Here is a 26,312-nt window from a genome sequence, read left to right as displayed (position 1 = left end):
TACATTTCCCCCTTTCTTCTCTTATTTTTCATAAGCTTGCTTACAACTACCTGTTGGTCCTTTGCCATAATCTCATTTAGAAAACCTTTCTTCTCAAAGCATCCTGTCCCTGAATACTAACCCTTCTGATTTGGTGAGAGTGAGAGGAAGGGAGGGGGAGAGGGAAAGGGGAAGGGAGGGAGAGAGGGGGAGAGGGGGAGGGGGAGAGGGGGAGGGGAAGAGGGGAGAGGGGGAGAGGGGGGAGGGAGAGGGAGGGAGGAGAGAGTGTCTATTTATTTTATGTGCACTGGTGTTCCACCTTCATATATTCACCACTTGCCTGCCTGGTGCCCCTGGAGACCAGAAGAGGCCATTGGATTGGATTGGAAATGGAGTTACAAACAGCTGTGAGCCACCAAGCAGGTGCTAGGAACCCAACTTGGGTCCTCTGCAAGAAAAAGTGCTCTTAACTGCTGAGCCATCTCTCCAGCCCTTTCTGATCAATTTCTTGAAGCTAAAGTTATTGTGCTCCATTAAAAAAAAAAGAAAGAAAGAATGTACAAAAGAAAACCATTCAAGCCAAAGACAGGCAATGCATCCCCTACCAACACACGCCCCTCCAGCGAGCTGCTGCCCATCCAAGTGTCTTTTTGGGAAATGACTTTGAGTTCCTTTGTCCTCCTGGTGTCTGTTTTCCCCACACAATTTTTCCCTTCAGAAATCCTTAGTCAGATTTACCCTCTAATTTTGAGTCGTAAACTGTGTTTTCTAAGACAAAACAATTTGACAAATTAAAGTAATGGTGGACAGAAATGAGCTTACTTGGAATAACATACTTAAGTGTGGTTAACCCTCTACACATAGGTTCTTAGGAAATAAGGAGATGGAAGATGGGAACAACCTTACAAAAAGATGATTTTTCATTCTTGTAACAAAAGGAGAGCAGTTGAGAACAGGCACTGATTATTCCCATTTACATATGACAAAACTAAAAAGAGTGACCTGGTGGTTGTTAGGTTTCAAACCTGGGACAAAGGCTGAGGCCCTTTTTAACATATCAAATCAGACCTGGCCACCAGGTTCTCCCAGCATCCCTCAGTCCCTACCTGTTAGGGGTCCTCCTGGCTGGCATACCCCACCCCCTACCCTAAACTCTCCAACTCAGGGGGTTGAGCTGCTGTTCCCTATATAATCCAACCATTTGGTTTCCTACTCTCTTTGTGCCTTTGGCCTCCTGGCTGCACCTGGTACTCCTGTTCTCCCCTCTTTTCTTCTCCCTGCTCCTCCCACATGGCCCAGCTCAGTCTGGTCACGTCCACTCCGGACTCCCCCAGATGTCCCTGCCTCTGGCTATGCTCTCCCACATATCTACAATAAACTTTCTCCTCCACCATACCTAGGAAAGCCATGTGCTTTCCTTTCCTTTCTGTTTCTTTTTTTCACTCAGTGGTTCATGCTGGTGCATGTCTGTAATCCCAGCACTCAGAAGGTGGAAGCAAGAAGATGAGGTGTTCAAGGCTGGCTTCAGCTACATCAGAAATAAAAATCTGAGTGAGCTGAAATACACTCTGGATGGGATCTCTATTAGTCCAAGGTCTACATATGGAGCTCCAGACCAATCAGGGATAGTGAGACCCCATCTCAAAACAAAACAAAACAAAACAAAACAAGGGGGGGGGGCTTCAATGACTTGCCCAAAGTCACAAAACTGACAAATATGATTCCAAACCTATAGCCAGCTTGACTCTTCAAAGAGCAGCTGCTACTATATATCCATCCCTCCATGTGTTTCTGTCCATAGCCAAGGACCAACTTCCTAGAAAGCAGTATTTCGAAGGGTACATCTTTGACTTTTGAGACATAATTTTCCATTGGCCAACAAACTGTAAAGCTACCTTCAATCTGCCCAACAGAAAGCAATGCCTTTCTCTTCTCCTGCGTACCACTTTCAAGAACTACTTTCCAACTGTTCCTGTTTCCAAGGGACTTACTCATAAGTCATTAGTAGTCCAAGAAGTTTGCATCAGTATATGCTTTTTCTCAATAAAGTTTAGAGCTGATGCAACATTTTTTAGTCTCACACTTCACAGCTAAAATGACAAGAGCACAGAACAGTCAAAAATTACGCAAGACAACGATACAGTTTTTATTCCACGTCTGCCTCTCTTGGGCATCTGTGAGTCACTGTCTTTCCTGTTCAGTCATCATTATAAAAACTGCTATTTTTTTGCCCTAAAATTATTGTGTTTATTTTAATGAAAGGATCTGCATAAACGATGGGATCTCATTACATCTCTCACCACCTCGCTTTAGCACTGACCTCTGTTAGCAGCCCAGAAGCCTCATTCTGATTTTCACAATCTTGCTTTACACAAACAGGAAAAGGGGCACAAAAGGGTCACAATGTGGTTGCAGTTCATTTACTTACCCATCCAACAGACACAAATGAAATGCTATCAGATTGAGACCCAAAAGTGAATGAGAATTGTCCCCCACATCATAGTGTGGCAGAGAGGAAGTTACATGATTATAGTGGTGTCCATATGGCCTCAAGTAATAGCTATGAATGAAGGAAGGCTTTCTAGAGGAAGTGTTCTCTGAGTACGTATAAGCATCCATCTCTTTAGTACTAAATAGATCTAAAAGACTCAACACATTGTCTAAGACTTATTTGCCAGTAATCCAGTCAAAATATAATTTGAAAGAATGATTACTTCCTGCCCTAAACCTTGGCCCTTTAAACACTCACTTTACAACAACTACAAGTTTAACAAACTCATGGGTATTTGGTGCCTTTTCACAAGTTTCTCGACTAGGGCTTAAGATGTTAGCAGAAGGAGACAAAGTACACTTTTTAAAAAGATAGTCATTTCTCTAACTGAGGACGAATACTTTTATCAATACAGGACCTACAAAACAAGGCTATCAGGGAGGAAATGGGTTCAAAAAAGTCCCGCTTAAATACAACAGAATGAAGGATCTCTTTTAACTTGCCAGCGCACGTATACATACACGTACGTACACACACACACACACACACACACACACACACACACACACGGAAGGGGGGGCTTTAGCCTCCAAATGATGAACCCCCAAACATTGCCATGATAAACAAACAAGCCTCTGAGCTGAAATCTGATTTGGTGGCCTGACAAAACACTACGATCTAAGGAATCCCACTCCTACCTCCATCCCATTCATCATTTCCTCAATAAAGTCCCAGAGGCTACCTGCTCCCCAGTTTTCACTGGTTCCTGGATTTATTGCTTGTAAATTACAATGCATAGAGCGCCTTTCAAAAGAAAAATTGTACGGGCAAATGAAAACAAGCGTGCTTTAAAGACCCATAAAAGACTGTATGTAGGCGAAATGAACTCGCCTGTGTTTACTACGAGTACCTAGGGCACCCTTATGCCACTCTAGGGGGTCCCAGATGCAAACGCACGCCACCCAAGCCGCGGCGGAGCAGGAGGAGGGCGGCAGGGTCACACACCTGCCCGGCTCCGGTGCCCGCGCCCCGTTGCGCCGTCCGGCCTGCGCCCGGCCCCCGCCCTCGGCCCCGGCCTCCCGCCCCGGCCGCGCACCGTGTGCGACTGCAGACTCTGGCTCGCCTCGACAGCCGCTGTCAGCGGCACCGTGTCGTCCAGCAGCACTTTGCCGGCCGGCGGCTTCTCCATGAAAGCCATCCCGGGCCGCCGCCGCCGCCTCTCAGGCCGGGCCAGGAACCGGAGGCGCCGAGCCCCGCCACCCGCCGCGTCCCGCCGCCGCTGCTGTCAACGCGCGCCGCCCCACACGCCGCCGCCGCCGCCGCCCGCCGGGTCCTAACGCCAGTCGCTTTAGCCCGCTGGCTGTCAACACCCGTTCGCCCGCCCCCGCTGGGTCCTAGCGCCGTACAATAGGTAAGTGACTGCCGGCTCTTGAACGTCCCAACGCTGCTGCTGTCAGAGGCATTGTGTCGCTGTCTTGGCACCTCCTAGCTGCTGCATCGTACATCCAGTACCGTGAGCACCTGGACCGGGACCCAGGAGCACAAAACTAAACCATCACCACCGGGAATCCTCAGATCTAGACACTGCATCTAGAGCCCTGGAATCCAACAGAACTGAGTTTTTCAGATGACAGAACTGAGTTTTTCTGATGAAACTTTGTAAAGCTCAGATTGGCAGATTTGAGACTCTACTGATCCCTATCACATCTCCCCTGCCCAAGGGCCTTAGGGCTCAGGAAACACCTTCAGGGAACACCCTCAGTCTGAGCCTGTAGACCAAACTTTCTAAATCAAATCCTGATTCAGGTTTTGAACCTGGATCCTCAGGAGAACCTAGCTGCTGCATGCACTCTCGTAACTGGATCCTACAATGTTTGATTCCAGAAAATGAACTGGGATGGAAAGATAAAGGATGCAAAGATTTCCCTGCTTCTATGCTTGGCTCCTAGCTCTCTGTTGAGTCCAAAGGTCTTCAAATCCCAAGAGCTCTTAGACTCTTGAGAGTCTTTGGTTCTAGCATTCTGGCTCTAAGAACCTTAAACTTAGAATCATCAGACTTGAAGATCAACTTCTCAGCATCAAATCTACCCTGATTACCTTAACCCAAGATCACAATTTTCAAGGATAATAATGGAATTAAACTTAGGTCAGATGACCAGGACCTTCTAGCTCTGGCATTTACTTAAACTGTATGAACTTGAGTAATTCACACCCCGAGATCTCACTTTTTCATTGGCAAAACTGAATAAATATCTATGTAAAAGTGTAATAGGAATGAATAGGATTGGAAAGTAATTTGCAGATATTAAAAATAACAAACAATATACATTACAATCTGACAATGCACAGAACAGAGATTTCTAAGTGTTGTTTGTTGCCATTAAATTTCTATTATTTCATTCATAGAAACAAAGCTTTTTTGTGAATCCACCACCACTGCAATTTGACATCATAGCAAAGGTCTAGGTTGCACTAAATGGTTAAGCTTAAGAGATTGTTGGGCAATCCTAAGTAGCCAAGTGATAACGACAGATTGCTCAGTAGAGGGAGATACGGAGAATGTAACTTAATTTAGCCCTAAATAAATGAGATCTCTTCCTACATCTCATTTTTATCTCAATGTGCTTTAAAGCTGCAATCTATTAAAGCTAAACCATGTGTCACTTAAGGAGGACACAACTCTTTCCCTCCATTTCTTTGTTTAAAGGCAGTGGAGTATTTCAATTGTCAGAGTACCAGAAACCCAAATCCTGCATTATTACTCCTGTCAGGATGGATAATAGACAAGGTCATACATACTCATATCCTCCTGCTGGTGTGTGCTTAGTGAAGGCATTAATTCACTCAGCAATTATTTACTGAGTACCTACCACATAATAAGCTGAGTAGTGGCACTGGGATTTAATAATACACATGAAGGATTTGAAAATATCTCACCCTAAGACTAATTCTGCCTCTAAGAGGGTTATACAAAGAAAGTAATGAGGGATTTTTGAAAAGGTATAACATGTAAAGGATAAGCATCTAATCCACAATATAAGATTACACAAATTATGGTATAATCATCCATTTTGCAAGGCTAAAAACCCAGATTATTTGCTAAGGGTATAGCTCAGTGATAGACAGAAAATGTACTTGATTTGCACAAGGCCCTGGGATCAGTCATTAGCACCACAACCAGTTTAAGAATATCTAATGACAGTCAAGAACATTCTTGATCTAATAAGTGAAACAAGCAATACAGCTATCTGTAAAGCCAAATGCATTTACAGGAAAAACACCAGAAGAAAATAAACCAAAATGCTTCCTGTAGGAAACAGAACCATGCATGACTTTTTCCATATTTTTCAAAATGCCTTTAATTACAATGTTTTATTTTTATGATTAGGAAACAAAAATATTATATAACCAGAGTCCAGTGCTCTACCAAACCACAAATTTCAAAATATACATTTCCAAGGTTGAGAAGATACCTTTCTGAATCTAGCAAACTGGTACTCAGCTCCATTTCCAGTGTATCTGCACAAGCAAAATGAGGCAGTTGTGCTATTTGACTTTGGATACAAAAGGGTCCGCAAACGAAAAACCAGAAAAAGAGTGGGATTTTTGGTTTTGCTGGGGTTCAAAACCAGGGCCTCATGCATACTAGGCAGGTGTTCTGCCACTGACCTACATTCCCAGTCCAGTCTTTCAATACTATAGGAGGAAGGAAAGATTGTCAGAGACAATGCCTGCAAGAAATTGAGGCTCCAGCCACCATAGGAGCATAAGAGATAAAACAGTAATGATGGCTAGTGGACTGTGCGGCAGTTCATTAAAGATATGGGTTTTGAGTGGGGTCTTCAAGAACCCAGCCTTTTGCATGCTAGCTATAATTTCAGCCCCATTCACACTTTTATCAGAAACCTACTGAACTACAAAACATACACTAAATACCAAATATTGTGTTAGGCATAGGAAAGAAAAAAAAAAAAAAAAAGACAAATGCCACCTGTCAAGCTTCTGAGGCACATAAACTAGAAAAAAATTATGGCAAAAAGTCATAGGCTACTCCAGGGATCCATGTAGCTTGAAGCAGCAAGAGACAAGGATGTGTGATAAGCTGGGCAGGAGGTGCTTAGTAGAGAGAGTTCTTCACATTCCGCTATGACAGACATTCTCCTGACAACTAAGGTAGACATTCTCAAAGCACAGACTGAAAACTTTGGGGAGTCACACAGACTGCAGCAGCCACTAACAATCTTTCTTTTGTGGTAGTACCTCAAGGTGAGTAGTAAGTGGATAAAAGTACTGGGGGAGGGGAGCAGGAAATGGGTATGGTGTGGGTGAAGGAAGAAAGAATTGGTTTGGAAGAAGACTGCCTTGAGAGGAAAGAAAAATTGAGTTAGAATCAAGAACTAAGCAAAACCTGCCTTCACATATCTGAGGAAGAAACTAGAGTACTTGTCATGGTTACAGGTCCACGTTCTAAGCTGACTTAAGGAGTCAGGATTTACACCAGTTCCAGAGGTACCCAGAAGCCTAATTTCACTTTGCTTCACCTTCCTCGGCTGTGGAATGGAGATTGGGACAGCCTCAGCAGGCAGGATTACTGAGTGTACTGAATTGTGCTAATGTTGGTATACCTGAATGAAAGGCTAAGTATAAACTGCAGGATATTAGTTAGGAGGATGTCAGCACAGGCTTTCATGGTAACAGGGAATTTGAATGCTTTTCTCTCCAGAAGGGGAGGGACTGAAAAGGAATTACAACTGAAGACCTGGGCTGCACATGTCATGAAATGTGACTTGCCTGTCTTCTTTACCAGGAAAGAGAAACTGAAAGTGAGAAATACTTGACAGAAGCCAGGGACAAGCTCAGTGTTTCCTTATCCTTCTTCTGTGATTCTTTCAGAAGACCCTTAGTGCAAACACTTCTGCTAAGCTTATTTTTCTCCTACACCTCAGTGAGTTCCTTGTCAGCAACCCTGAGTATCCTGAGACACACAGACCAGACTCAAAACCATGATAACTTCAACAGTCATCTGGCTTTTTTGTTGTTGTTGTTTTGTTTTAAATTAGTGTCTTGGCCTTGAACTCCTGGGGATCCAGTGGTTCTCCTTCCTGCCTGAGCCCCCAAATGGCTGACTACAGATGCAGGCTTCTGTGCCTGGCTCTGTCTGGCATTTGAAATGTCACAGACTAAATATGGGAAAGCTCTTCCTAGGCCAGAGCTGATCTAATTCAAATCAGATTTGCTTTTCCAGTCTTGGGCTGAATAAATAAGGAATGAGAGAATATCATCGCTTTGCTTTTTGCATACATACAACTACTTGCAGGATAACAGAAGAAAAGAGAATTTTTATATTCTGCTATGTTGCCAAATGTTTAGACAGCTCATGGGTTGTTTATCTAACAACCTGAGATTTGACCAGATTGATTGAACATAATGGATTTTAGTGAGGAAATTTCTAGGCCTGACAACTGCTATACAAATCAGATCACAGCAGCTTGTGAAAACTCAGTATTTCCTAAGCAGAGTGGTCTTACAACTCCAAATGCCTTCATTTCTTTAAATATTCACAGTCTGGATACTAAACAAAATTCAACTAATAGTCATTTGTATGTTGACATTTTCTATGATAACACTGGGAAAATCAAGGGTATAATGTCAAAACAATTTAGTTAAGAGCCACTTTAGGAATAAAGCTTGTGGAATCTATTAATCTTGTTTGACTGGTACATATTATTTGGGTTTTCTTCTAGCTGCTCATTGTGCTCCAACTCCAACTTTCTCTGAAGATGCTGAGAATTCTGCTCTTTGCAATACAAATGAAAGCAAAGAATATAGAATAAAGCACCTGAAGCCCTTAGATGGCACCACATGCAGGCAGCCATGCAACCCATGGCAGTAACTGGACAGCACCCTGATTCTGCTGACCTGGGGCTAGTCAATCAACTATGCCAGTACATGAGGCAGTCACAGAGTTGCTCAGAGTGACAGTCAACACCTGGTAGACTGTTTTAATATAAATCCTTAATAGATGTGATGTAACAGCAATTTTCTTAAGGTTTGTGAATTATACTCTAGGAACATAAAAGAATAATGACTAATACTTTGGTCCCAAATGAAAACCCATGGTTATCTCAGAGGTACTGGTGTACACTTAGACATTTCTTTTTCTAGAGGAACATACAAGACCAGTTCACAAGATAAATGGTGGCCATGGTGAGGCTCTACCTGTTAATCTAAGATTTGCTGCTGGGGAAAAAAAATGAGTGGCATTTCAGCAATATGGAAATGTTTCCAACAGAATATAACAGTCTGTTAAGCAAATTTCTAGTACATTAGGCTAAAATTGCTTAAGATGGGTATTCTTGCTGTGCCAATCAAGTATCACATAAATTACAGTCTTATAATGCCCCTAATATGGAAAGCACTACACAAAATGGCCTATTTCAGTCATTACTTTTACACTCACTTCCATATGTGACCTAGTATAATCAAAGCTCCCTCTCAATTATCAGCCCCTGGGTTTGAGAAAGAGAGTGATCATTTCTCCTGGTGGTTGCTTTAACAGAGCATGAGCAACTTGACAGCCATGGCTGAGTCACCACTTAGGCTACTGACTCTACTCTGTTTAACAGAGAGTAAAGTTCATGACCACCCCAGACTATTAATAATGTGGAAATGCTCTAAATGAGAAGCTACTTTTGAAGTCACAGTGTAAATCAGCTATTAGCCAAAGTGACATCCCTCTCTACTCCTCACATGGCTTACATAACTTTTTCTTTTGGTTGGTTGGAACAGATAGCCTATCTTCCTGCCTCAGTCTCTGAATTGCTAGAATTAGGCATTAGCTACTGCCTGTCTCTAATTTTCTTTCCATCTAGCTGATCCTTAGAGTTTTCATCCTCTGAAAATCTCTGAATGTCATTTAGGAAAAGGTAGGTGGCCAAGCACAACGCTACATTTGCTTTCCCAGGACTTGGAAAGCTGAAACAGGAAGATGTTGAGCTCAAAGCCAGTCTAGACTATGTGGCACGACTATTTTGGGGGGTGGGGGTGAGGGACAGGCATTGGGTAGAAACCACAGGCACAGAATAGGGAAATGCTACAACTATAGTAGAGAATATCAATCTGAGTAGACGTAAGAATTCTATTTAGCAAAACGCTATTGAAATTGACAGTGCTCCAGGAATGAAAACACTGTAGATCCACAGTGGTAGAAAAAAGGAAGTTCAACCTTGAATCTAACTCTATTACTGTAGAATATTATTTTAAGATGTGTTACATTTGTTATGCTGTGGAACATGTCTAATGATGCAAAGATGTACTGCATTCCTTTATGTTGCATTTGTTTAACTCCGTGAAGCTGTGTTACTTTGCCTGCCTAAAACAAGTGATTGGTTTAATAAAGAGCTAAACAGTCAATAGTGAGGCAGGAGAAAGGATAAACGTGGCTGGCAGGCAGAGAGAATAAATAGAAGGAAAAATCTAGGAGGAAAAGGAGGAGGAGCAAGAGAACAAGGGGAGGTACTGTTTGAATCTTAGATGGTCTTTAAATTAAAAACAAACAAACAAACAAACAAAAACCCAGAGCCAGATATGAGGGTGAAAGCTGAGAGATCAGAGAAATAGAGCAGCCAGCCACTAGTTCTTACCTCTACAAAACCCTCAGCCTAAAGAGAGTGAGTTCCTGTTTCCTCATGCCTTATATACCTTTCTCTGCCCTGCCATAATACTTCCTGGGATTAAAGGCAAGTGTGTTTTCCAAGCAAAGGCATGAGATCTCAAGTGCTGGGATTAAAGGTGTATGCCACCACTGCCTGGCTCTGTCGTCTGATCCTCAGGCAAGTTTATTAGAATACACAATATATCACCACAGGGAAGAGGACACTAGGGGCCAGCCACACAGTCAGCCATGGAGTAAGAGTGAAAGATATACAGAAATAAGAAAAGGAAAAATCTCAGAGGCAAAAGGTAGATAGGATAATTTAAAGTTAAGAAAAGCTGGCAAGAAACAAGCTAAGGCCGGGCATTCATAATTAAGAATAAGCCTCCATGTGTGATTTATTTGGGACCTGGGTGGTAAGCCCCCAAAAGACCAAAAACAACTAACAACAGCTATACAGCATCAGTCTGCTTCTGTCTCAATAAAATGGGGCCATTAACTTTATAAAGCTGTTTCAAGAATTATATTAAATCCAGAAAATTAGCTTATCAGAAACGTTAAAAAAAAAATCACATCATGCTCCATTTATGGATCCACACTTAAGACTGCTGCTGAATCCCAAGGGATGAGTTCTGCAGGAGTGTGCACTGACCACCTGAGCTCTCTATTTTCTTCTGATGTATAACACATTTTATCAAGTCTATTGAGTTGCCTAGAACTGTCATCCTTAGATGAACTCAGTCTGCAATGCTGCCCATTCTGGGACTTACAATACTCCTGACAACTGACTTTGGTGTTTTCTTCTCACCCTTACATACTGGAGGAAGGTGTAATAAGTTTATAATTAATTCACTTAAGACACATGACTGCCCTCTAGTGACTTACAATAATTCTTTCTAGTAATCTACTCAACTGTTCCAGTCTGGTTATAAACACAGTGGCTTGTGTTTATATATAATCCCAGTGCTTGGGGAAGAACATGTGGATTCCTTGAGCTCACTGGTGGAGCAGCTTCATCTAATTACTGAGTTCCAGGTCAGTGAGAGACATCTAACTGACCTTTGGCCTCCACATGCACAAACAAGCACACACCCTCAAAAATCTGTTTACTTAAGACACAACCAGAGCCTGTTGGTGTGGCACATGTCTTTAATCCCAGCACTCAGGAATCAGAGGCAGGCGCTCGGAGTTCAAGGACCCCTGGTCTACAGATCAAGTTCCAGAATGGCCAGGGCTACACAGAGAAACTCTGTATCGAAAAACATCAACAAAAACAAACAAACACAACAGAACACCAAAACACTACCAGAAGGAATAACTACATCCGATCTTTGGTGTTGCTTTAAAGTCTTGCTGTGTAGCTCAGGCTGGCCTCAAATTCCTAGCGGTAAATTTTGGAATTCTGAGTAAATGATGCTATGACCTGCTGATCTTGTATTTCTAATCAAAGCATCTAGCTAAGGTCAGTTACCATTTAACATAGTGAGCACAGTCAAACCACAAGTATATAGATACTTGCTTAAAAAGTACTTAAAAAGCACATTCTCCCTAGACTCCCAAACTCGTAAAAAAACAAACCTGGCCACCCTCATCCACCATATACTTACACCTTTTTTCTTTTCCTATTCAAGACAGGATTTATACAGTACTGAAACTTGCTATGTAGACCAGATTGGTCTCAAACTCAGAGATCCTCCAGCCTATGCCTGAAATTAAATGCATGCATCACCACAGTCAGGCCTGCCTTACTCCTTATACCACATATCTATGTTTTGTTTTTAAAGTAGACCCACATTTTCAAGACAGGGAGAGAAGAATCAGAGCCCTTAAAATAGAGCCTTTGCCCCCAGAGTCTTCTCTTCAGGGTTAAAACGCTAAAAGAAACTATTGGCCTACTTCCTGAAAAATCGACATGTCAACCTGTTCAACTGCAGAACAGCCAGCTTCAAATTCAGAAAAAACCCTAGCCTCACTCATGGGAGACTAGGGTGGGAGGATAATATCGGTTATTATTTATAGGTCTGGCCCTCTGCTTATTCTATGTTTCTATTATTTCCAACAATACTGCACCGTATCAGTTTACATAACTGAGTCAAGGCTGTATGTAAATCCCTCTCCCACAACAGCAAAAACCACCTGAAAGGCAAGTCACATAGAAGGTTGAAGTCCACAGCATTTTTTTTTTTTTTTTTTTTTTTTTTTTGGAGACAGTCTCTTATGTAGCCTTGGCTGTCCTGGAACTTGTTATGAACACCAGGCTAGCCTTGAGCTCCACCTGCCTCTGCCTCCCAAGTGGGGAGTAAAGGCATGTGCCACCACATCCACCACAAGATTACATCTTGGTGTAAGGAACTATAACCCTAATCCAAAAATCACTGAGAAAGAGTTAAGAGTATTTAACGGTAAAGAGTAGGTGTTCAAAGATGACCCTACTTCCATTATTGCAATTAGTAACTAAGCCCATGGTGGTAAAAATTCAGTAAGAAACTCCCTCAACACAGATATAGGTAGGTGTTATCAAATACAAATATAACTATGTTTGAAATTCTGAAAGTAAAACATGCAGATTCTCATTTTTTAAAAAAGATTTTTAATTTTTATTTTATTATTGCTGTATTTGTGTCACTGTTTTGCCTATATGTATGTTTGTGCACTATGTGCAATTAGTTTCTGTAGAGGCCAGAAGATGGTGTTGGATCCCCAAACAGTTGTGAGTGCTAGGAATTAAACCCAGATCCTCTGGAAGAGCAGCCAGTGACCTTAACTGATAAGCCATCCCTCCAGTCCCTCTCAATTGTTTTATAATTAGAACAAACAAACAAACAAACAAAAACGAAATCTCCAGAGATGATGAAATCTTGTACATACTTAAGTCTGGGTACAGCATAAAGCCAATCTGGAAAGCAGACATTGGAACAAACTGTCTGCTTGTTCCCCTTCCCCACGTGGCTTCCAGGTATACCAGCCATTCCTTCATGAAGAGCAACAGCCCACTTCCCCAAATGACATTTCATAGCAAGAGCACAGATGTTTGAGCTTACAACTTTAAATTTGCATTTCAGCATCAGGAGCTTCTGGGACCATAATCTTAACCCAACCTTCCATAACTGTCTTTTTACTCTCTATTACACAGCAGGACACTGCAACTACAGCAATAAACTGCTTCAGCCTTTTCACTTCTGCAGATGCTAAAACCACTTCTCCAATATATAAAGGGGCTGGAAATTTAATTTCCTGGGAAAGAAACACACAGCCTGGCCCCGGCATTTTAGTACCCAAGAGAGCAGAAATAAGTCCACTTATCAAAACTCCATGCACAATTGTCTTTCCAAACTTGGTGTGTTTTGCATACTCTTCACTTAAATGCAAAGGATTGTCATCTCCTGTCAACTTTGAGAAGGTGGCCACATCCTGCTGTGTGAAGGCTCTGCTGAGCTCAGCACGGTCTCCAACCCTCACGTGCACATGCTGAAAGCGCTGCCCTGTTGGCACCAGGTGATTTAGCCACAGTCTCCTCTGAAGCCCACTCCACCAGAGACGATGGCCAGAAACCACACAGAACATCTTCAGTATCTCCAAATGTCATCAACAGGGCTTTAGCCTGCTTCTTTTCTCAATCTATGTAGACACCAAAAGATGCTGTTGAGAGTAGAGGGTTCTGGAACTGTAAGAGTATTTAATCCAATACTTGTTCCCTGCTATTACCAGATAATGCAAGGAGAAAGGGAGACACCTACAAAAGAAGAAAAGGTTAACTCAAACTTCATAGAGACAACAGGCAATACAGAAACATGCAGGCTTTACAGGGTGCACAACACTGCAGCAGCCATATTTGAAGGCTCACCCTGGAGGGAGTACTGGCTGAACATGTATGTATGCCTAGAAACAGCCTGCCAAGACAACACTGCACACAGCATTCAATGAGAAAAGCCTTTACCATAAATTCCAAATTTGACCTTCAAACATCTTCTATATGACCTAAAATCTGACCACTTTGCCTTTTAGAGGCAGTGAGATTCTGGGTTTGCCCTAGCTAGATGTTAACTCTGTTTGCTTTACTCAAGACAAAAATGGTGCACACATCCACCTCACATCACTACAGTGCTCAGTCCTCCTTGGAGCTATGAAGGAAAAGCCTTTACCTGAATCACTCTGAAAGCACACTTCTTGTTTTTATAGGCTCCGAACAAGGTCAAAGAGCTCCACAATTTAGCCAAACCACTGTATAAAGAACAAGAAAGCATAAATAAAGATTCTGCTGCCAACAGCTCCCTGGTACTTTTACTTGTGGTTGTCTAGAAAGTTAAAAACAAACATAGAAGCCTCATTTAAATAAAACAGAACCTTAGAAGTAAGAATGTATCACAGACAGAGAACAAATTGAGCGCAAGAATCTTTATAAAATATACACACTTCTGGCTTTAAAACCATAATTATCAACTGGGAAACTAGCTGTGATCAAACCAAGGCTTTCTCTTATCTAGAGTATAATCCCAAGTAGAGGAATGTTCATATTAACTGCTCAGAGTTCCCATGCACTCTTGTCCTGGGAGCCTCTTCACTGTGTTATTCCATCATTCTCTCTGCCCTATTATTCTAGAACTGTTTCACTGTCATACCTGCTGCATACTCTCAAGATGGCTGACAAGGTCTTCTCTTCATAGGTTAGGACGTCCACAGGCAAAGCAGCACCAATCTAGGTATGGAACAATACCATTAGCAGACTCCTGTCATCACTCGTGAATTCTGATAAAATCAATATTTCAAATAATAGTGCTGGTATTCTCATGTGCCTGACAAGAACTCCTACTGTCTAGAATGTTCCTATCTCTCTTCATGATACCTCCTCACCTTTGAATCGGTAAAGTGTTCCTTCTCCAATTGGTGAGATGGCTCGGTGGGTAAAGGCAACTGGCACAGATCCTGAAGACCTAAGCTTGATCCCCATAGTTCAATACCCCGGATCCACAAGGTGAAAGGAGGGAACTAACTCTCACAAGTTGCCTGTGTACACCCCCACACACAAACACACACACAGAAAAATGTTTTTTAAAAAGTTCCTTCGCATATTCACAAGAAAGGCTCAATCTACTTACTGTGCTCTTCTTACACAAGACCCCACACATTGCTCTTCCATAATTCTCCCCTTCTTGTCACTATTTAACAACATCAAGAGATAGACACCATGTCTTACAGCTCTATCTCCTGAAACTACATTTTTTAAATGACATATAGAAATTGAAGTTTCATGTTTTAATTTGCTACAACCTACAGGGAAGTTCATGCACTTTTCTCTCAGGCTCCAACAAAAGCAGCTTCTTATATAGCCACAGTACAGGATCAAAGCCAGGTAACTGGTATTGAAACAATTCAGAATTTACTTAGACCTGACATCATTTGTGTATATTTATGTGTGTACTTGTATGTAACTTTTCCTCATAGGTTGTTTCTTGGAACTACCACCACCAAAACAAAAACTTGAACCACCACAAGACTCCTTCTATTGGTACTTTATAGTCATACACACTCTACTTTCTATTCCTAGCCCTGGCAACCACTTCTTTCTTCAGGTTATGTTGTAGCAAGAGCATTATATACAAAGAATTACCCAATAAGTAATTTACTTAAGGTTGGCCGTTTCTATTAAGCTTAGTTTTCTAGAGATTTGTCTACCCATTGTCCTTTTCTCTGAGGACTATATTCCATGATTTGAATCATGGACAATCACCCACTAAGGACAACTGTGATGTTTTCAGCTTCTGGTAAACACTCATGTGCAGCATTACTTTTCTTTAAGATTTATTTTTATATATGTCATCAGTGTTTTGCCTACATGCTATCTGTGCACCATGTGCATGCCTGGTGCTTGAGATGGTCAGAGGAGATCAGATTCCATAGAACTAGAGGTACAGATGGCTATGTACCACAGACGGCTATGTATGTGAGTAGTGGGAACCAGAGGGTCCTCTGCAAGAGCAAGGATAGGTGTTTTGCTTTGAACTACTTTTTTTTTTCTTTTTGAGACAGGGTTTCTTAGTGTAGCCCTGGCTGTTCTAGAACTTGATGTGTAGATCAGTCTGGCCTTGATCTGCCTGCCTCTGCCTCTTGAGTGCTAGGATTAAATGTGTGTGATACCACCACCCAGCTTATTTTATTTTATTTTTTTGAGAATTTCTTATAATATTCTAGATAATATTTCTTTGTCAGATATATAGTTTTTAAATATTTTCCCCAACCTATAATTTATCTTTCCTTCTTCCTCTCCACTTCCAAAGCTCAACTTTTGTTAAGTGAATGCTAACACAAAGCTGCTCAAAGTGCTGGTCTGCGACAGGCTAAGAAGTCACATCAGAATGTCAACCAATATCACTAAGTTTTTACTTCTGCTCACACTCTTTTAGATTTACTTATTTTTATGTGTTTCCCCACATGTGAATGTGTCACTGCACATGTACCAAGGTCTGTTTGCTCATGTGCATGTGTGTATGTGCTATACATGTGCACATGTGCCACTGCATGTGTGTGGAGGTAAAAGGGAATTCTCAAGAGTTTGTTCTTTGCTCCTACCATGTCGGGTTCAGGAACTGAACTCTTGCCAACCCTCACACTGTTTTATAAAGAGACTTTTTCACTAAAGCATGTTAGCTCTCATATAAACTCCTTATCTTTACAAAGATGGGCAATGATGTTTGGTGGTTACCAGTCTAGACTATAATTTGATAGCATTGTGCAAGAACAAACAGTGGTCTAACAGGTTCCTAGTCAAATACAGGGCACACTGAACTCATTATTTCTGAAGTTGGCTTCTGCAAATTCTAGTACAGCTTTAAAAAATGATATTTCTGTGTTTCTTACAAAGTGCTCTTCTAAGCTGAGAGTGGTGTTGCTCAATTTTAATCTCAGTGCTTGGGAGGCAGTAGATGGCTCTGTGAATTCGAGACTATGGAGCAAATTCCAGGACAACCAAGGATATACAGAGGACTTGTTGGGCTGGAGAGGTGGCTCAGTGGTTAAGAGCACTGGCTGTTCTTCCAGAGGTCCTGAGTTCAATTCCCAGCAACCACATGGTGGCTCACAACCATCTGTAATGAGATCTGGTGTCCTCTTCTGGTGTGAAGGCATACATGCAGGCAGAACAATGTATACATGATAAATAAGTAAATATTTAAAAAAAAAAAAAACTTTAAAAAATTGATAAAAAAAAAGAGGATTTGTCCAACTAAAAAGCTCTTATTCTAATTCCACCTACAAGTGATTTTTAAAAAAAAAAAAAAAAAGAAGAGAAGTTGTCTCAAACAAACTAAAAAGTTCTTATTCTAATTCCACCTACCAATGATAGAATCACAGATGCTAGAATTATGATACATGTGTGCCCAAGTGACAGGTATGATCAGTCCAAGGTAGGCCATGAGGTAGGCCACCATTCCACCACTGAGCTATACTCTGGGTCTCTTTTCTAGAATTTCTTACAAAAGCCTTAAAAATGTTAACTTGCCAAGTAACCCATACCTCCCCAAACAGGTCCTTCAGGGCTGAAACAAGCAGCTGTTTGAATTGGGCTGCATTCAGTCCAACTCCATGTTCTTGAAACTCTCTGCAAAAAATATTAAAAAGTATCATTAAACTCCATGCTTTTCAGATTTGTAAAAAACAAGTAATATAAAACAAAACTCACAAAACTGAACTTACAAGCAGACTTTCATGTAGTGGTACTCTGAGGGGCTCTTGTAAACTACTCTTTCATATGCAGTAGCTGGCATCTTCAAACATGGGATACCTACAAGGAATTCAGAGGGCTCATAACTACTAAGTTCATGTTGTTATTGGTAGCAGTATTGTGTTTTTAATGGGAACTTGGCCTATTTAATTAATTAATTAATTACTTGTTTATTTATTGAGAAAGACTTGCTATAGAGTCAAGGCTGGCCTTGAACTGCCAATCTCTAGGGAAGACTGGGATTACCAGCTGGAATGTCAACACTTTTAAAGACTTATTACAGTACTTTATGTAATCCTAGTTAGACAACAGTTACCCATACAGATATAAAGGAAGTCCTCTCTTTCTTTGGCAGGTCCTTATTTTGGTATATGTTGAGGGGTGACAGTGCTGAAGATCATGCCCAGAATCTGATGCAGTACAGGCAAGCTCATTTCTGTATTTTTTTTTTTTTGGTTTTTCGAGACAGGGTTTCTCTGTGTAGCTTTGCGCCTTTCCTGGAACTCATTTGGTAGCCCAGGCTGGCCTCGAACTCACAGAGATCCGCCTGCCTCTGCCTCCCGAGTGCTGGGATTAAAGGCGTGCGCCACCAACGCCCGGCCTCATTTCTGTATTTTTAAACATGCCAGATCAGACCGCCCTTTAGCAAAGGAAAGATACAAACATAAGGGACTAAAACCGCTTATTCTGTCCTCATAGAACATGATGAAGGGGGTCCTTTTGCTGTCCTCTTCCTAAGTCTGCTATTCTTAATCCAGAAACCAGGTCTCTAGTGCAGATGTGGCTCAGTACCAGAGTGCTTGCCTCATACTCTTGCAATACAGCTTTCACGTCAATACATCCCACTTCTAGAGTCAAATATTAATGGCCATGGCCCAGGAACACAGATGTAGGCTACTCCAAATTCCATGTTCCAAGGTAGTAAGTTTCCTGAAGTTTTTATAGTAAATGAGCAAAGGCAGTCATTAATGAAGGCACTTTTCAAATACACTGGTGAAAACATCAGGTAGGCAGCTTATAGCAAAGCAGGGAAACCTCTGCTATAGGCCTCAGATGCTACACTTGATCTTAGCCAAAAGGCCGAGAAGCGATTAGGCCTCAGATGCTAATGATATTCTTACCTTTAGACTTGTGGAAGCTAAGTGGTCTACCAATAGTCATAAGGATGGTATGTGAGACTCGGGTGTTCAAGGAATGACTAATTGGGGGTATGTGTGTAAAGATAACCTAAAATAGATTGTAATTAGGCTCTGGACTTGCAACATTTCAGCCTCTACACATTACTGTAGTTCTAATCAGTTAATCAACCAAGTACAAAGTCCAATGTAAATGAAGTGTGGCTTTTTGCCAGGAACTTTCCTCCATACCAGCATTCCCGAGGTTAATTCTCATTACTGAAGAGAAACCAAAAACCTTCCAGTACACAGAATCCAGGTCTCTCTAGGGCTATTTGACAACACCGTGAAGGACTGGACTTAAAATGCAAGGAGTCTAGAGGAAGTGCTGTTATGGAATATTACTTTAACTAGGCAAAGATGTGTTGCATTTATTTATGCTGTATTTATGTATGTTATGTAAAGGTGTGTTGCTGCTTTACCTTCCTGCCTAAGGCACCTAATTGGTCTAATAAAAAGCTGAATAGTCAATAGCTATGTAGCAGAGGGTTAGGCGGGGCTAGTGGGCAGAGAGAGTAAGTAGGAGGAAGAAAGAGAGAAGGGAGAAAGACATGGAGATGCCAGGGCTAGCCAGTTAGACACAGAGTAAGACATACAGAGTGAAAGAAAGGTAAAATGCCCTGAGGCAAAACACAAATGAAGAGAAACAGGTTAAAATAAGTTAAAAGAATGAGTAGAGCTGGGCAGTGGTGGTGCACACCTTTAATCCCAGCACTTGGGAGGCTGGGCCAGGGGGATCTATCTCTGTGAGTTCGAGGCCAGAGATAAGGAGAATGATTCCTTTTAGTAAGCAGGAACTGTCTTAAGTTTCCAAGGGAATAATAGCTTTTGTCTAAGTGTCAGACCCTGGGAAAGGGAATTTCCTTTTTGGGGTGGGGGGGAGCAGGGGAGTGGAGACAGTTTCTCTGTCTGTGTAACAGAGCCCTGGCTGTCCTGGAACTCATTCTGTAGAGCAGGCTGGCCTCGAACTCAGAGATTGGCCTGCCTCTGTCTCCCGAGTGCTGGAGTTAAGGGCATGCACCACCACACCCTAAGAAAAGGAATTTCTTGAGATCTAACTCTCTGGGCTTCCTCCTTCTCTTGGCCTGGACTAGGGCTACAGCTTCTCCGTAAGCCAGAAGCGGGAAGCCACGTGCTTCACACTTCCTAGACTTTTCCATCCGATTTGTTATTGTACCAAGGCCTCCTTGCCCAGTCCTTGCAAGTCTTACAATATTTCTAACAGAATCACAGAATATTTAATCTCCACAACGCCTGCACTCCGGGGGAAAAAAAAGCTGTTTTATTCACTATTGCTTCTCACGGACTCAAACGAGTGCCTGCACATTTAGGCACAAAAACCACAGCTCTGGAACTAATGGGACTAAACCAGTCATTGAAGAAGTCCGATCCCCTACTGCTGAAGCGTTACGCTGTTTCCAACCCTGCTCAATAACAACCGCCGTTCATTTAGCGCCCACCTCGAAGGCAGTGCGCCTAGCACACGGCCTTTTAACCTTCCCGGGTCGGTGGCCGGGAACTCGGCCGCGCTGTACGCAGCCCCGCGGCGGTTCTCTGACTGACCTGGCAACAGCAAGGCTCCTCCGGCCAGCCGCACTTCCACCCTGCGCCCGCCTCGCGCATGCGCACTTGCACCTGTCGCGCGCGGTTAAGCGGCCCCGGCGCAGAACGAAGCCCTCCACTAGAACAGCCGCGTTCCTGTAGCCTGAGCGCTGCTAGAATTCGGAACGGGTCGGAGTTAGCAGCCTAGGTTTAAGACTGCAAAACTGGTGTATTTGAATTTGACTCCGTTCCGCTCCGCCCTACAGACGCGAACGCGCAAGCGGACGTGACGTCACTGCGCGGCATCGGTCGCTAGACTTGTTGCACAGCGGGGCTGAGATCGACGGGTTCAGCGCCCCCTATCGTCCACTTTCGGGACCTGCGTTTGTGGCATACTATTAGGCGCAGATAATCTTCATGGTCTTTTATTTCTACATTCATTTGCAACAGGTTATGTCAAACATCTCTCCTGGATTATTTTGTTTTGTTTTGTTTTCTTTTGTACTGTGCAAGGGATCAAAGCCACCGCCTCATCTATACTAAGCCAGTCCTCTAAACATCTTTCAGGTACTAAGGACGAGATCCACTGTTAATGTCCCTTTGTGACTCCTAGCACACAGTAGATGTTCTGTATTGACATGGAAAGACCCGGCTTGCTCCTATATCCAGATATAAGTTATTCCACTTCTGCATTTACTAACCACGTATTTGTTCAGAATCCATTATGTGCTAGCCACTGTCCTGGGTGCTGGGAGCTTAGGAGAATAAGATATGGTCTCCCTATACGTGTGACATACAGTGTGTATTTAACAGTAACAATAGCAACTAATATTTTCTTTGTGCCAGGCACTGTACAAAAGATTTTATGTAAGTTATCTAATGGAACCCTCAAACAACCTTGAGGTGGCTATAATTGCAATAGTCCCCATTTCACAGAAGTAGAATTGAGTGAGGCAGAGGGAAAGGCAAAGTTATTTGTCCCAGATCATGGTTACAAGTGGTATTACAGATTATCTGCTTTGGCCAGTGATGTCCAGACTACACCATCTTAAACCAGCTGGAGTATGAGGTGGTCTTTGAGTATGGAAACTTGTATGAAGGCTCATCACTGCATTGCAGTCCTTGGTACTAGTGATTGCTCAGCTTGTATTTACTAGAAGGAGTTTTGATTTGGCCTGAGTTGGTCAAGGCAGTGAAGGTAAAGCTATGCCTTGCATAGCCAAGCCAGTACCTAGATCAGTTGGGGCCTTTTCTATAATTGAGAAAAGAACCTAACATTTGTTGTTTCCTAAAGCTCTGTCATTCCTGTCTTGGCCATACTCTGTAGTCATGTGGCTTCTGCTTCCTCTCCTTCCCTCAGAGGAAATAGGAGTCATTTCAAATGGGGAATAAGTGGAGGAAACTAACACAGACCCAAGATAGTGACATTTTCTTTCTCCAAAAAGTTCGGCCGGCCGGTGGTGGCCCACACCTTTAATACCAGCACTCGGGAGGCAGAGGCAGGCAGATCTCTGTGAGTTCGAGGCCAGTCTGGTCTACAGAGTGAGATCCAGGAAAGGCACCAAAACTACACAGAGAAACCCTGTCTCGGGGGGGGGGGGGGGGGGGGGAGAAAGTTTGGATTTTGGAAGTTGCCAGAACTGGCTTGGAACCCATTCTCTGCCACAGATCCAGCTTTTTCACTTCTTGTAAAGATACATCATTAGCAACTTCCTTGAGGAGTTGTGAGGAAAAAAGAGTTCATGTACTATCTGGCATCCAGAAAACTGTAACAGAAAAGAGTCTCTTTGGGCCAGCCACCTGGCAAACTCCTCTTGCCAGGGTATGTGACCAGAAAAAAACAGAAGCAGAAGCACATGCATTTTGGTTTTCAAAGAATCTTGGTAAATTTTCACTTTTGCATGAAAATCTTGAAAAGCAATGCCTCCTGATGCTTGAATTCTGTCAGGGCTCTCTTGTTAATCCAGAGTTGAGTATGAAAGAGATTACTTGTTTTTTTTTTCTTTCAATGAAATTGTATTTTCTTGCTGGGTACTATGATGTATCCTTTCAGATGATATTAAAGGGAAAAGCAAAGAAAACCTCCTCAGCTAGCTACTTGCCTCTCAAAAGGTACCCTCTCTTTCCATCTCTTTCTCCCTTCCTCCTCTCTCCATCTTTCCTTCCCTTCTCCCCTCTCCATTTTCTGAGACAGGGTCTTGCTATGTAATCCCTGCTAGCCTTGAATTTACCATTTAGCCAAAGTCAGCCTCAAATTTTTAATTCATCCTCCTAATATCAAGATTACAGGCGTGTGCTGCCATGACTGTTTGAGTTTTCATTCCTCTTCTTCTTTCCCTCCCTCCCTCTCTAATCCCCCCTTCTTTTTCCCCTCCTCTCTTCCTTTCAAGAGGCAGCAGGCTTGGCAGTAGCAGGAAAACCACCTGCAAAACCCTGTTTGAGTGTCTTAAATTTCTTCCCACAAGTTTGGTGTGAGGTTTTCTCTCTTGAACATTTAAGTGTAACATCACTTTAAATCAAACCACACAAGGGGGCTGGCAAAACTGACAGGCCCCAAAACCTGAGTTCTATATCTGGTACCCATATGGTAGAAGGAAAGAAAGTTGTCCTTTGACCTCCAGATGCTATATGTGTGTTTCTCATCTTGGCAGCAAAACGATTAGGTATCATGTAAGAACCTGGTGCATATTTAACAGACACTATGGATTATGAATCTGATAATGGCTTTCTCAGATTGTTGGCCACTTACAAAGGATCTATGTTTTACTGTACATACTAAGTCAATTACCATTTGGTCACCTAGCACATGGTGGCATGCAGGATTTCATGGAACACGTTTATCTTTTAACTCAACCACTACAGCTCTCAGTCTATCCTATTTCTTTGTCTTTATTCTTCCTCACTTATGTTTAACTTATATTTAACTTTGTGTTGTAGAATCTTATATATCTTTGTAAGCCATCCTCAGTCCTTCCCAAAACAACACAAGTTACTATATAGTTACTATCTTAGTTAGGGTTACTGTTTCTGGGATAAAACACCATGACCAAAAGCAAGCTGAGGAGGAAAGGGTTTATTTGGCTTATACTTCCACACCACAATCCATTATTGAAGAAAGTCAGGATAGGAACTCAAACAGGACAGGAACCTGGAGGCAGGAGCTGATGCAGAAGCTGTGGAGGAGTTCTGCTTACTGGCTTACTCAGTCTACTTTCTTATAGAACCCAGGACCACCAAGTCCAGGGATGGCACCAACCACAGTGGGCTGGGCTCTCCACCATCAATCTATAATTAAGAAAGTGCTCTATAGGCTTGTCCACAGCTGGATCTTTCTTGTTTTTTGTTTGTTTTGTTTTGTTGTTGTTGTTGTTGTTGTTGTGTGTGTGTGTTTTGTTTTGTTTTTTGAGATAGCGTTTCTCTATATAACATCCCTGGCTATTTTGGAATTTGATTGATTTGTAGACCAGACTGGCCTCAAACTCACAGAGATCCGCCCGCCTCTGCCTCCCGAGTGCTGGGATTAAAGGTGTGTGCCACCACTGCCCAGCTCACAGCCCAATCTTATAGAGGTATTTTCTCAATTGAGGTTTCCTATAACTATAGGTTGTGTCAAGCTGACATAAATCAAGCCAGCACAGTGTTTTGATTGTAGACATCCTGGCATTGTTCTAGTGGGACTTTTTTTTTATGTGCATTGGTGTTTTGCCTGAGTGTATATCTGTGTAAGAGTGCCAGATCCCCTGGAACTGGAGTTACAGACAGTTATGAACTGCCATGTGGGTGCTTGGAATTGAACCATGGTCCTCTGGAAGAGCAGCCAGTGCTCTTAACCAGACATCTCTACTACAGCCCCCTAGTGGAACACTGTGATGACTGCATACATCAATGCACTTTTTTTTTTCAAGAATGGACTAATGTAGCAGAGACCAAGAGTTCAGTTTATACTTCATTTCTCTGCTCTCCCTTCCCTGTCTTGCTAATCAGTACCAACTAGATTTTCTACAGTACCCAAGGGGAAATCTATTCCACAACTGTCCATCATGGCCTGTGTCAGCAGATTCTTTGAAGACAGGACAAAAGTCAAAATGATCAGAAGCTAAAAGCTTTTAACTGCAACCATCATTTCCATCTCATTATAAGGAGCTCTGCCAAGTTCCAGACAGCTGGCTCACATTATGCCATCTGTGTCATACAGTGACACCATAGTGCCATGAGTGGGACTGTCGTCACCTGTCACAAATGCAGAAAATGCCACAGAAGACTCCATTTGGAGTCTATCCCTTCACATGGATGGCCAGACAAGGAGCTAGCTATTCCTTCAAGGAAACCCTGGGGATCATCTCCAATAAAGAACTGAAAAACACTTACCTGTGGCCCATGTGGAGTCTTGTAAAGAGGAGGGAAGCAAGGATTGGCAGGTAGAAAGCAAGAAGGTGAGTTCAGCTGAAGTCTGAAGCTATACCTGTACCACATAGGGAGCCCTGGAGGACAAAGGACTTACAATCTTTAAGGCAATCCCAAAGGAAGATCGAGTCTTCCTTCTCCTTGGCCACTGGCTTCCAGCTGCAGCAAATGAAAATAAATATGAAAATAAATGAAAATATGGTGGTGCATGCCTATATGATCTGAGAACTCATACAGCTGAGGCAAGAACATGGAGACTTTGAGGCCAGCTTGGGCTACCTAGATCACTGTGTCTCACCTCCCTAACCCAAACTGAAAGCCAAAGCCAAGCAACAAAAAAATAATTTGTGGGTCAGGTAGTGTTGGTACATACCTTTAATCTCAGCACAAGAGAGGCAGAGGCAGATAGATCTCTGTGAGTTCAAGGCCAGCCCAGTCTACACAAAGAAACCCTGTCTTGAAGAATTTGTGAAATTTAGGCTGAGATAGTTCAGTGTGAAACAACCTGAGTTCATATCCCCTCAGGTAAAAGTCAGGTATTTTCACACATGCACCTGGGGGATGAAAAGAAGCAGCAGATCCCAGCAGCTCACTGGCCGGCCAGCCTGTGTAAATGTAAAGTTTGGACTGAGTGAGGCCTGTCTTAAGAGAATACTGCATAGAGTGATACAGCAAGACACCCACCCAGTGGCTTCCTCTAACCTCTACACATGTGTGTGAGACTTTGAGTGCGCGCGCGCACACACACACACACACACACACACACACACACACACACATACACACGCATGCATGCACACACCACACAAAACAACAAAAACAGGATTACCAGTTTGCCCAGTTAAATATGAATTCCAAATAAACAACCATTAGGACACAAATTAGATCCTTTTATTAAAAATGTATTTATTGTTCATCTGCCATTAAAATTTTACTGGACACTCTTTGCTTTCCCCAGCAGCCACAGGAGGTGAGAGGAGGCTGGTTGCAGCCTTTCAGTCAGTTGAGCCAGCAGCCAGTGTACAGCAGGGTTGCAGCTCAAAGGTTACTAAAGGGGAAGGCAGGGATTCTGAGAGCAGCTCAGCAGACCACAGTAAACAGATTAGAAGCTCTGACCCAGAACTGCAGGTCCATACACCTTCACCACCTGTGGGAGCATGGCTTGGTCTCTACATTAGTGCCCTCCCCACTGTCCTGACCCTTCCCCTGACATGTGCCCACTGGCACCAAGGTCAAGCACTTTGTGTCTTGGCCAGCTTCATTGAAAGTTTCTAAATGATGAGGGAGAGGGAGACTTCCACTGAAAAATTAAAACTGAAAGGAAAAGTATGGGCTCAGGACCTCCAAGGC

General features: G+C 42.6%; 3 protein-coding genes and 1 pseudogene across 14 annotated transcripts in view; all 4 read right to left on the bottom strand.

Annotated features, from left to right (window-relative positions):
- Positions 1 to 3,754, bottom strand: part of Pxk (PX domain containing serine/threonine kinase like) — an 82,253-nt gene extending 78,499 nt beyond the window's left edge. For all 12 annotated transcript variants that reach the window (XM_028853838.1, XM_028853839.1, XM_037208647.1 and 9 more), the window contains exon 1: positions 3,567 to 3,754. In XM_028853838.1, the coding sequence (XP_028709671.1) occupies positions 3,567 to 3,668 (102 nt within the window). In that variant the 5' untranslated portion in view covers positions 3,669 to 3,754. The remainder of the gene's footprint in view (positions 1 to 3,566) is intronic.
- Positions 3,755 to 12,882: 9,128 nt separating this feature from the next.
- Positions 12,883 to 13,711, bottom strand: Htd2 (hydroxyacyl-thioester dehydratase type 2). The gene has a single exon (XM_028853836.2). It carries the CDS (start codon positions 13,686 to 13,688, stop codon positions 13,170 to 13,172), a length of 519 nt encoding a protein of 172 aa, XP_028709669.1. The 5' UTR covers positions 13,689 to 13,711; the 3' UTR covers positions 12,883 to 13,169.
- A 59-nt stretch (positions 13,712 to 13,770) lies between these two features.
- Positions 13,771 to 21,974, bottom strand: Rpp14 (ribonuclease P/MRP subunit p14). Its single transcript, XM_028853837.2, has 6 exons — positions 20,580 to 21,974; positions 17,814 to 17,901; positions 17,634 to 17,718; positions 14,744 to 14,820; positions 14,267 to 14,345; positions 13,771 to 13,857 (listed from the first exon to the last, which is right to left on the bottom strand). Exons 2-6 carry the CDS (start codon positions 17,882 to 17,884, stop codon positions 13,801 to 13,803), a joined length of 369 nt encoding a protein of 122 aa, XP_028709670.1. The 5' UTR covers positions 17,885 to 17,901; positions 20,580 to 21,974; the 3' UTR covers positions 13,771 to 13,800.
- Positions 18,762 to 18,933, bottom strand: LOC114680738 (annotated as a pseudogene).
- Positions 21,975 to 26,312: the final 4,338 nt, after the last annotated feature.

The sequence above is a fragment of the Peromyscus leucopus genome, chromosome 9 (genome assembly GCF_004664715.2).
Source record: "Peromyscus leucopus breed LL Stock chromosome 9, UCI_PerLeu_2.1, whole genome shotgun sequence".
Lineage (NCBI taxonomy): Eukaryota > Metazoa > Chordata > Mammalia > Rodentia > Cricetidae > Peromyscus > Peromyscus leucopus.
This window is presented reverse-complemented; position numbering and strand designations above follow the sequence as displayed.

Bases quoted from the DNA above. Each gene is read 5' to 3' on its own strand.
- Htd2 (XM_028853836.2), bottom strand. From the start codon at position 13,688: ATGTTCTGTGTGGTTTCTGGCCATCGTCTCTGGTGGAGTGGGCTTCAG.
- Rpp14 (XM_028853837.2), bottom strand. From the start codon at position 17,884: ATGCCAGCTACTGCATATGAAAGAGTAGTTTACAAGAGCCCCTCAGAG. The intron at 14,821-17,633 runs GTATGGGTTACT...TTCCATACCTAG, and splicing joins TGAAGGACCTGTTTGGGGAG to ATTGGTGCTGCTTTGCCTGT. The intron at 14,346-14,743 runs GTATGACAGTGA...TTCTTTATACAG, and splicing joins ATCTTGAGAGTATGCAGCAG to TGGTTTGGCTAAATTGTGGA.